General features: G+C 32.5%; 2 protein-coding genes across 2 annotated transcripts in view; one reads left to right on the top strand and one right to left on the bottom strand.

The window, feature by feature from the left end:
* The window catches only part of LOC111053638, a 35,012-nt gene that overhangs the window by 2,860 nt on the left and 19,627 nt on the right, over window positions 1–12,525 (top strand). The window lies entirely within an intron of this gene.
* The window catches only part of LOC111053646 (15-hydroxyprostaglandin dehydrogenase [NAD(+)]), a 98,244-nt gene that overhangs the window by 72,202 nt on the left and 13,517 nt on the right, over window positions 1–12,525 (bottom strand). Inside the window, exon 4 of the mRNA XM_039428264.1 lies at window positions 4,122–4,304. Coding sequence (XP_039284198.1) covers window positions 4,122–4,304 — 183 coding nt within the window. The remainder of the gene's footprint in view (window positions 1–4,121; window positions 4,305–12,525) is intronic.

Genomic DNA, 12,525 nt, shown 5'->3' with positions numbered 1-12,525 from the left:
ACTCTTTGTCAAAATCACTCCCCGATAATCCAGAACCCAGAACACAACCATGCATCTGTCATCCTACACGCAAGCACAAGCATAAAGCTGGGTTTTCGTGTGCGTAAATGCCATCGTCGACCATGACAGGGTGAGGATCTCATATTGGGTAGATTTCAATTTGTCTAAATAACCTAAAAGATTATGTTCAATCATTTTTGATGGGGGAGGTTGAGTTTATACTTTTTTGTACTTTTAAATGGAAATATCCTATACTATTAAACGAGCAACTTCTGTTTATATGTTTAGATGTTTATATGTTTGTATTTCACCGGATCTCAAAAATGGCTTTATCAATTCTCACGAAATTCAGAGCATAGTAGGTTTATAATATAAAAATTCGATTGCACTAGGTCTTATCCCTGGGAAAAATCACTGAAGGACATTAAAATGATTTATTCATTCATCCTTGGAAAAACAGCTGACAATTTCGTCGTCTGCTGATGATGGAAGTGAGTGAGCGAGTGCATGAGTATGAGACTGAGACAAAATTATGACTCAGCTGTTGAACTTTTGTAATCATTCAACCAGATACTTAGTGCCGGTTGTACAAAAGCCAGTTAAATTTTAATCCTGATTAATTCCAGTAGAACCAATCAGATAAGCTATCTTCTTGAAATGGTCTTCTCTGATTTGGATCACGTGAAATTAATCAGGATTAAAATTTAACGTGCTTTTGTGAGAGAAATTTTTTCATTCCTCTGGGAATTAATCTCAATTCACTGTGATTAGATAGAACCTTTCTGTATGAACTATAAATATTATAATTTATTCTTTCGTAATAAATTTTATATGCTTTTGTACTCCAGAGCGGAGCTCGGTGCTCCAATATTTTTTTACTCAAATGTGAAAATGTAAAATTTACATAAATGTATGACTGATTTTGAAAATTCTTAAATAAACATATTTTTAATGAGAAGAGTCAAGTTATGATAACATTTCAAATGTGAACAAACACAAAGCAGACAAACTTTTTTTACTGCTTGAAATTTACCAATTTCTCTCAGAGATGGTGCGACCATCATCTGCCTCTCCAATTTGCGTTTACCATAGTCTAGTCACTATATACATTGATGCTTGTAATTTATATTGTAGTTCTGATTTCTTAATATATTATTTGGATACATGAGAGAAGTCCAGAACCAATTTCTTCATGCAAAATTTCCTTGTTCTAGATACAGAGTGACCCAAAAAGCCTCGTATTTCTGGTTCATTTTCCAGTTTTCAGCTATTTCTGCTCAATCCAGTAATCGGACAGAAAAATTTGCTCTCGTTTTTTACATTCCTTGCCCTATTACCATAGGTAAGGAAAGTATTGCTTTCCGAAAAAATTTAGGTACCCCAATTTGTAAATTTTCATACGTTTCGAGGTCCCCTGAGTCCAAAAAAGTGGTTTTTGGGTATTGGTCTGTGTGTGTGTGTGTGTGTGTGTGTGTGTGTGTGTGTGTGTTGTGTGTGTGTGTGTGTGTGTGTGTGTGTGTGTGTGTGTGTGTGTGTGTGTGTGTGTGTGTGTGTGTGTATGAGTGTATGTGCGTCTGTGTACACGATATCTCATCTCCCAATTAATGGAATGACTTGAAATTTGGAACTTAAGGTCCTTCACCTATAAGGATCCGACACGAACAATTTCGATCAAATGCAATTCAAGATGGCGGCTAAAATGGCAAAAATGTTGTCAAAAACAGGGTTTTTCGCGATTTTCTCGAAAATGGCTCCAACGATTTTGATCAAATTCATACCAAAAATAGTAATTGATAAGCTCTATCAACTGTCATAAGTCCCATATCTGTAAAAATTTCAAGAGCTCCGCCCCATCTAGGTAAAGTTTGATTTTAGATTCCCTATTATCAGGCTTCAGATACAATTTAAACAAAACATTTCGAGTGGAAAAGATTAAGCATGAATATCTCTACAATTAATTTTCAGTAACATTTTCACCTAAAATTAAAAATAAGCTCGAAATTCGAGAGAATCTTATTATTTCAATTGCAAACTGTTGGCAACTGTTGATTCTATTGGATTATTCACTATGAAGAGATAGCAGACCTCGTGTGTCTCCAGCCGTTATAGTCCTGACACCAGCTGGCTTAGATCTTTGAATAGTAGACTTGAGATGCGCGGGAACACTAGTGTCAGGTGATAAATTTTCATAACGGCAAGGAAAGTTGTGTCAGTGCGCCATACCAGATTTTTTTAGATTATAATTCTTTCATTAAAATTCCGTATAAAATGAGATCATTCGGTACTCTCTTATCTCCAATGAGTACCAAGTTATGATTTTACAAAAATGAGTAAAATTTGAAGAAAAAATCAATTTTGATGAATTTTAGTTTTTGATCAACAATATCTTCCGATTGTTACCATTTAGATGTATAATTCAACATCCCTCTGGGGGTATTTTTGTGCTCTACAATTTGAGATCAGGTAGAGTGCTCTATCTCATATAGATTTCCAGGTACACCTGACAACAATGCTCCTTGTATCCTGAAAAACACTAATTTTCAGCTTCAACCATAATCAACATCTACATTGTCCTCACACTGATATTTCGCACAATGACATAAGTTCATGAGATTATTTTCTTTAAGAATCATCTGTTAGATGCACTTCATTTCAGTATTTCCTAGTGGAGAGGCACGCATAAGGACACCTCAAGAATAAAAATTTCAAACAATTATAACTTTTGACACAATGCTCAAATTTAATCGTACTAGACTTCATTCTTCTCGGCTTGCCAAGGCGGTCCAAAATCATGCATCATGAGTCAAATTAGGTCGAAAAATGGAAAATGTATTGTTGAGTATACTTTTTAAAACCCCATATTCCAATACACAAGAATACACATATTCAGCACTAGAATTTTTTTTCAACTGATTTATCATAATATGATAAATATATTATTTTGATAAAAATATTATTTTTAACATCACAGGGGTTGACAGGTTTAAGAAAAAATGACTAAATTTTCCATTATTTTCATTTTTATCTTGTATTGTTTTGTATTATTATTTGTTATTAATTGAGCATTATTATACTTACAGTTGTAAAGTAGTCATTCAGAAAAGTAGCGTCAATTTTAATGTCTTTTTTTATCCTTTTCAACATCTATTACTTGATTTGTGAGTTTCCAAAGTTTTTTCTTATCACAACTACATTCGGATATTTTTTTATATAGTGTCTGGCTTTAGTTTCCAATAAGCTTTAGTGGCCGTTTCCAATGCCATGTTCAATGTATTTCTATATTTTCTTAATTCTTTTTTGAATCTGTGATTTAATGGATTTTTACAATTTCTGATCTGAAATTTGTGCTCTAATCACCGGTGATCTATTCTCAATTTTCATTGGACAAATTTTTATTGGGAAAATTTGGTTGGTAAATTTATTTTTAGGTGAATAATTTATTTTGAAAATTAATTATTTAGAATATAAACTAACGTTTTTACGTTTCAAAAATTCGAATCTTATAGAAGATCGTTCATAGGCCTATGTAAATGCATATCAGACCGTACGGAGATGCATTTATTATTTTAGTTATAATGTAGGTACCTATGTGATATTTTGTATTATGCTACATTGTTTATTCGCCAATGAATTAATCGTAATTCCGATTCTTTACAAAATCACCATATCTCCATTCATAACTATAAGAAAATTCTAGTAATAACAAGTAAAATTAAATAATTGCCGGCAACGGAGAGGTATCCCGGTCTGGGCACAGTTTTTGGACAGTTTCATTCTTCAAATTCCCTTCTGCTATTTATAGTTCTCCAGTCAATATTTGCAGTAGCAGAAGTCCTTAGTTCTATTCATATTAAAGCTTTCATTGGATGTTTTTTTATTAAATAATTAACAGCTTTTAATCACTGATCAACCTTAACATTTGGTTCACTTTCATTTGATTTTAGCCAAAAAGAATTAGGCTCAAATAATATGTGGGAAGGTACAAGGAGGTACCGAACTTACAAGTACTTAAAATGCTGTGAACGCTTACCAGTACTTTTGAAGCTTTCATTGGATATTTGAAATGATTATTAGACAGTAATAATGCAAATTTGTGAATGTTGAAATTATTGTGGACCTACCGCGAATGACCTGGTGAAGCCAATGATGGCATGTTTGGTGGCGCAGTGAATGGGGGCGCAGGGGGTGGACATGAGTCCCAGTGTGGAGGCGGTCATCACCACCACCCCTCCTCCGCCCCCCTTTCCGTGCCGCTCCTTCCGCATCAGCCTCTGAGCCAGCAGAGTGCCTCGAATCACTCCATTCTAACAAAATGCATACATTTCATCATATATGTGACACACCCTGATAAAATATTATAATATATTAAATAAGCTGAAAATACTAAAAAAACATCTTTTTCAAAACCATATCATTAAAATTAATCAATGAAGAAATCAGCATAATTCATAAAGAAATCAGCAACATTCTACAAAAAATAATGTGTAGGCCTACCTCTACCTAAGCATATATACCTGTTCAAATCATTTATTATAATTCTCAAATTCATTTGCTGACAAATTACTTAAATAATACAGAATGGTATATCACTACTAGCCCAGTCACTAAAGGTTTTTTCGATCCGAAAATTAAATAAAAGCTGAAACTCTCACTATCGATAGAACCCTTCCAGAGGGTCATTCTCCCAAAAGTCCCAAGAAATCCCCTTGGAGCTTTCCCCCCCAGCCACCCTCAAAGTTGAAAAATTCAGGTAATCACGGGAAATCAACTATCTCAATAACCATTGATCGGGAGGAGTTCTATTATATGTCATTCGATTCCTTACACTATGGACTGCAATATTAGTTATATTCATGTTTTCAATAAAACGAACAGTTTTCTTGATAAAAAAATATACTTACATGTATATAAATTTCGGGGGTTGCGATTTGATTTTTTTGTTTTCTTCGATTTACTTCAAAGAAAGTAATATTAAAGATAAATAAGCCAAATAATCAATGTAGCCCCTCTCATTACGAACCCATTGATGTATATTGATATATGTATTTGCGATTCGATTTGACGCCATGGAAGGGGAAACAACCGACTCGGTACGGCGCCGCTGACTCTCTTCGCCATAGTAAACAGTTAGCAGGAAATCGATTATCTCTGTAACCACCAATCGAAAAAAAATCTTTCATATATGTCAATCGATTTGTTACATTATGGACTACAATAGTAGTCGTATCCATCTTCTCGATAAGACAAACAGTTTCCTTGATAAAATAATATATATGTAAAAATTTAGGGGTTTTTCGATTTGATTTTTTTGTTTTCTCCTATTATCTTCGAAGCAAGTGATTTTATGAAAAATTTGTCAAATAATTAATGTAGCCACTTTCATTGCAAATTCATTAATATATATTGTTATGTATTTGCGATTCAATTTGACGCTGTGGAAGGGGAAACAGCCGACGTGGTTGACTCCCTTCATCATAGTAAACAGAATTATTGCTTTCTACATTGTATCTCATTTACACTATGGCGCTCGAAACAAATTGATTTTGTCTATTGTTTTGACATGCGCTGAATCTAGATTTTCACTTTTTAATACTCTATAAAAATATTATAATTTTCTTGATTTAATCATGCTGATTATAAAAATCAGGATTTCGTTATCTGCTCGCAGAATTTATTAATTTGAAGTGTGCCTTCTCAATACGAGTCAGAGGTATCACAATTTGTTAACTCTAGTTTCAGATATTGATGTTTTTTTAATGAAGATTGATTGTATATTATGTGACCGACTCCTCCATCTTATCTTTATTTCGTGAAAAATGAAGATTCAAAATTTATTTTCATAGCTTTTTTGTGTTTATTCTTGTTTGATTACTCTTTATAATTTTAACACTCTATAATGGAATGAATATCATCAGATCATGTGAACAAAAGAAAATAAAAGGGTAGGTCTACCTGTGATATCATTTATGATAACACTGTACTCCTGATAAGTTAAAAATTTTTAAGCTGATAGTGGATTAATTGTTGCTCATTCGGTTTAAGTATTAACAAAAGTTTCCTATTATTACCAATATTATCACATTTAGTGAGAACAAAAATTATTCTGAAGCTTTCTATTCTTACTGAACATGAAGAGGCAATAACAAGCCAGAATTGCAGTTCCGTTCACAATCATTATTATCAGAGCATTGAAATTGATGCTATGTAAATTAAACTATGGATTATCCCCATCTCACAATTTCCCTATTTATCCTTATCGTGATTTAGAATGAAGTTGTTATTGTCTATAATCACAAAAATGAATGTATAGTACCTATAATAAATATTACAAATAACAAAATTTCTAGTAATAATGCAAATTTTTCTAGGTACGAATTTCAAGACTCTCAAAATGATTTTTTCTCAATCACAGGCAGAAATTCAATGATCATCATCAGAGTAGTAATTTGATGTAAATTGTTTGTATTGTTCGACATAAGATAAACTACATCATTAAGGTAATCAACTCATTTAGGATTATCATGTTCATGAATGAAAGCAAGCCTGTGATAAGAGATTAGTCAAACTGAAATATAAAAACTATATACAATGCATATTTCTGATCTACTCAAATTAAAAATAGTATCAAGTCGAAATGAACTGAACAACTAAATTCCAAAGTGACTATCCACTGTTCAAATTGCACTGTGATTTCCTTTTACTTCCAAATGTATTAAATTGCTTGACTCTTGTTAATTATTGTAAAAAATCAAAGGAATATGAATGTCATCCAAATGGCATTTAAATTTGAACTTTTGGATCATGAAATTCATAACAAACTAGTTCTTGAGAGAATAGCGATGAATTGCAAACAGTGCATGTAAGTAACATTGATACAAAGCGATACAATGAAAAACAACATCGATTAATTTAATACTGGATCAAATTCATATTACCGTAGGCCTACCTTTAAAGCTTATAAAATGTAAAACCAACATTTTTAATTTTCTCTACTGGAGCAAAACATCAATAGAAAATGAAGAAGAGCCCATTATAACCACAAAATACTTGTACTAGAATCCACTCGAACTAGCTCACTTGAACCCTTCAACGATCACAATAAACTAGAATGGTATAAAAACTATAGAATTGATAATCAGGTATATTTTTCAAATAACTTCACCCAACTGAATCTGTGAATGCCAAGTCATAAGTAATAATGTTCAATACTTCAATAGATTTCATTTGAATGCTTCCACTGTGATATTACAATTTTTCTCGATTAAAATCGAGTCTTCAATTCGAGATCTATAAAACTTGATAGTAAATATCAGAGTAATCGATATGCGGACAACTTTTAACTGAGAATTTATCGTAAATAATTGTGTTGCACATTCCATGGTATCACCGAAACAGAGTTAACAGATCATTATAAATATAGAGGATATATAAATTTAAAATAACAGTTTCGAAATAAAGTTTTATTGAAAACAAATGTAAAATGTAAATTCTAAACTTGTAATATATAATTTTTTTTTGGAATTTAATATCAATGACGTGTTCATAACGTCATCACTGGTTTGAGGTGTGGCTTTGCTCTGTACTTGTTAGCCTCTCTCTAAAAAATGATAACTGGCTATGGTGTTCTAATTTTGTGCTCTCTGAATATTTTTCTGTTTAATTGAAATTTATAATGTTTTAATTTGAGATTTGAACAGTTTTATGGTGTTCTAAGTTTGTATAATTTGATTTGTGTGTCTACAAGCTGTTTGTTTTCAACAATATAAATGGATAAGTATTTTTGCTTGTAATGATGCTAGATGTTTAAGTGTGTAAGGTATTGTTTTGTGGATTTGTGTTGTATATTGCCAAAATTCTTATGAAGATTATAAGTTGATTTGCTCTGAAAACTGGATTTCTTATTCATAAGCAATAGATCCATTCATAGTTTATCAAGAATCTACCATTTTGGAGCCGATAACTTCCTTTAGGTTAATAGATGAGAAATGCTATCCAACCTATTTAGGATAAATTGGTAGCACAGGAAATGGTATGCCCTGGTGTGGGACTCAAACTACGAAATATATCCCTGGTTATAAAAAATTATTGGTAGGATAGATATCTTGATAGATTGTGAATGGGAGATGCTGCTGAGTGGGAAATCGGTTCAAGAAAGTTCAGGTTCTAATGAGTAAATATTTTTTACGCAGTAGCAAGATGGAGAACAATAAAAATAATGAAGTTTTATTCAGTGAAAACATTCAAAACTTAGATGAAGAATCTCAAGATTTAGACCGTTTTATCCTAGTGTTACCATTTGGTCACACTAAACATGCCGAGGGAAAATGAGTGGGCAATGAGGGAATATTATTGCATTATGTTGGCCAACCTGGCGAATCCCTGCTAGACAAACTGTTGAAGCATAGATACTAGTTGGTTGAGGTTAAAAACCTCTGTGAGTTTGATAAACATGTGTTGATCGACCACTGGATTTTTGTTTTGATGAACGACATGTCTCTATGCTTTGAGTAAGTAGTATTTTGAGGTTATTTCCATTAAATGATTATTATTTTGGGTTATATTTATTGAAAAATAGTGTAATAAGATGTATTCATTGTTATTTATACATTTCATCACATTTGGCCCTCACAAATCAATCTTACATTTCACTGTGACCATATGGTAACGCTAGGACATTCCACTACCACTGGCAGTAGCTAATATGCTTATTGCCAGAATGGAATGTTAAGAACTTTATCTCTATTTCAGGCCTGGATTTACACTTCAGGAGGCCCTCGACATCCTTGAGGCAGATGATGAGGAAGATGATAGGGCAGTGACTTTATATATTACTCCACCTGAAAGTGGGTTACTAACTGATGAAGATTCTGCGGAAGAAGATATGGGTGGGCACATAGACAATCTCTCGGGAAGACAACTTTCTGCTCATGCTGAGATAAGAGCTTATAATTATAATGAAGAAGAAGAACAGGTTGAGATTCCAGAAGATAATGATCAAAGTTCATCAGACATTGCTGGAGATTTTAGTATAAGAAAGGCAAATGCATTGAAGGAATTGAAGGAAGAATACATGGATGAATTGAAACTAAAGAAGAAGAAGAAGCCTATCAAGAAGAAGACTTGGGTCAAAGGTGACCTTGAAGATACAAGTTCTAAATTCCCCAATTCAGATTTTTCAATGTATAGGGATTTTTCGGCTTCAGAGCTTTTTGAGCTGTTTCTGGATGAAGATCTTATAGATATGATTGAGCAAGAGACACTAAATTATGCTCTCTTCAAAAATTACCCAAATCCCAATATTACAAAAAATAATATCAGGTGTTTTTTAGCAATCCTCATATTCAGTGGCTATAATGTATTGCCTGGAAAGAGATACTACTGGGACTCCCAACCAGATATGCACCAAGATTTCTTAGTAAATGCCATGAGAAGAAATAAGTTTGAAACCATTATGCAATTTTTACATTGCTCTGATAACAACAATCCTGATCCTTTTGATAAGATGTGGAAATTGAGACCTTTAATAAAAATTATACAAAGAAACTGTATAAAGCATTTTGTTCCCACTCAGAATCTGAGTTATGATGAGAGCATGATTGAATATTTTGGTCGACATGGCTGTAAACAATGCATAAGAGGCAAACCAATAAGATTTGGATATAAAGTGTGGTCTTTGAATGCTCCCAATGGTTACCTCATAAATTTTGATATTTATCAGGGTAAATCCAGAGATATATCAACTGATTACCAATTGTTGTTTGGGAAATCAGCAGCTCCACTTCTGAATTTGATTTATAGCCTTCCACCTGGTAAATCTGAATTACCATATAGATTCCATTTTGACAACCTCTTTACTGGTTTCTGTTTGTTGAAATATTTATTTGAAATTGGCTACACTGCTATTGGAACAATCAGGGACAATCGTTTGCCCAGTTGCTGCCCATTAATTAGTAAAGCAAACATGAAAAAATACAATCGTGGTTATTATGAGCATGCAATATCTAAGGAAGATGGTATATTGGTATGACAATGGTGTTGTTTCTATTGCAACGAATTCATGTGGGATCCAACCTATCAGCAAAGTGAAGCGGTATTCACAGTCAGAGAAGAGGCATATTTTAGTAGACCGTCCTGCAGTTTTTGGAAAATATAATGAGAGTATGGGGGGGACAGACCGTATGGATCAAAATGTGGCTAATTACCATATAAGTGTTTGAAGTAAGAAATGGTATTGGCCAATTCTCACCTGGCTTATTGATGTATGTGTACACAATGCCTGGCAGCTGCGTAGAGGTAGTGGAAATTTACAGACTCAACTGGAATTTCGAAGAGAACTTGTGGTGACATACCTTACAAGATATGGAGAGAAAAGCAAAGGACCAGGTCGACCTATCACAAATAAGAGATCAGTTTCTGACAACAGGGTGTCTGATGAAATAAGATATGATGGTATGCGCCATAACATGTGAAAAGTTCCTGATAAAAAAAGAAGAAGATGTGCAGGTGAGGGTTGCAGTTCAGTGGGTCGCACAATGTGCAAAAAGTGCAACGTTGGCCTCTGCCTCGACTGTTTTTCAGATTTTCATTCAATTACTCACTGATTTTATGAAAAATATATTGAACTATTAATTGAAAATAACATTATGTTTGAATATGTTTGTTTGATAGACAGAATGCTAGGTTTGATGAGCAAAATGCTAAGATTGATGAGCAAAATGCTAAGATTGATAATTTGAAACAAGATCAAAGTGCTAGGTTTGATGATATGAAGCAAGAATGTACTAGTATAAGACTAGAGCAGGTTAGTATAAACCTTCTTTTAAAAGATACACATGAAACATTGATAGATAATCATGAAGATGAAAGCAAATTGAAGCAGGATGATAGTAGTGTTAAGATACAAGATCAATTATTTCAAATTTCAGATAATGTAGGCCTAGTTACTGTTATTGAAAAAGTAAATCCTAGTGAGATAGTAGAATTGCATGAAGTAGTAGGTAGGGAGTTGTCTTTATTGAAAGTCAACAGTAAAGAAAGTAGTATTGCCAATTTGAAGATTAGGAAAACAGTAAATAAAGTGAATGTTTACATGAGACAGGTTTCTGTAGAGGTTAGGAACAATGTAAACAAAATGAATCTTGCTTTGAATCAAGTTGATGAATTCAACTTTCAACTGAAAATTGGAAAGGTGTATGCAAAGCATTATCTAGTGAACATGACTGACTTTTGTAAGCAAAATGGCTTTGTTGAAACAAATGAACCCATGAATAAAATCATGTCCTTGAAGAAAACAAAGCACAAAGTCACCATTGATGTGTTAGTATCCAAAGGTTGTTTCAAGTTGCTTACTTACAAGATGATGACTGTGAATCACATGATGAAAGGGTATTCCCCGGCACTATGTTATGATCCTGAATCCTGTGTTATGCCGGGATTCAGAATAGCATAATCGCTACGCAGTGTATGGAAAGAGTCCATAATTGTGTCTTTTTTCTTTCCTGTAGCCTATTTTTCTTGGCCATTAATCGTTTCAAATTTCGATTCTTTCCTGTCTTTGTGTAATGTTCAGTAAATTTCTTCTATGATGCATATCTTAACCAATCTTGTCCATAGTCATTTGAATTTGTATTTTTTCTGAAATAATTTTGGAAGTTAAAATAGTAGCTTATTTTCCTAATCTTTAAATTGTTGATAAAACTTAACTTTTCTAAAATCTATGTATTGTAATGTAAATAATTGTTTGCTTGCGGTATATTTTTTCATCATGTATTACATATTTTAATTATGTCTATTTTTTGTTAGGTATCATATTAGGTAACTAGGTTTTTCAGAGAAAATTATGTCCCATTTTCTCATTTTCAGTATATTTTATTAAATATACTTCCTTATTAAAGTTTAGTACTGACATGTAGGATAGGCTCTAATTAATCTTTCTCTTCCTTGTATTATTTAGGAAATTTATTTACCCAATTTATTTTTTCTCTTATTTGTATTTTTTAGGGAACTTATTTACCCATTATCCATCTTGATCGTCTTTGTATTGTAATCTTGAAATGGTTTGTACTTATTATACAGTCTTCAAATTCTGAAATTATTAAAAAAATAAATGGTTCAATTTAGAACATGCTGAAATTTAATCTTATGTATAAATTCTTTTGTTATAATAATAAAACTTCAAGATTTGAAAGTATTAATGAATTGTGTTGCCATATATATGAGATGTTCAATATAAATGAAAGTTAACTTGAATAGTGATGTTTTCATTAAATAAAAACGTCTTGTCATATTATTAATTGAAATGAGTTAAAGGTTAAAATTTCTCTAAAGTTTTTGTAATTGATGTCTTTTTCTAAATTTAAAAAAACCTGTTTGTTCTATAAATTTTGATTTGATTGAGTATTGTTTAAAATGGATGCTGGAGTGTATGTAGAGTTTTTAGTGGGGTTTGTTGATTAGAATTTTGCTGGTATGTGATTGTTTTTTGAGATGGAAACCCATTATTGCCTAAAGAAGGAATAACAGAGG

Source organism: Nilaparvata lugens, chromosome 5, assembly GCF_014356525.2.
Source record: "Nilaparvata lugens isolate BPH chromosome 5, ASM1435652v1, whole genome shotgun sequence".
Classification (NCBI taxonomy): Eukaryota; Metazoa; Arthropoda; class Insecta; order Hemiptera; family Delphacidae; genus Nilaparvata; species Nilaparvata lugens.
The sequence above is the reverse complement of the archived record's forward strand: the minus strand, read 5'-3'. Positions and strand labels throughout refer to the sequence as shown.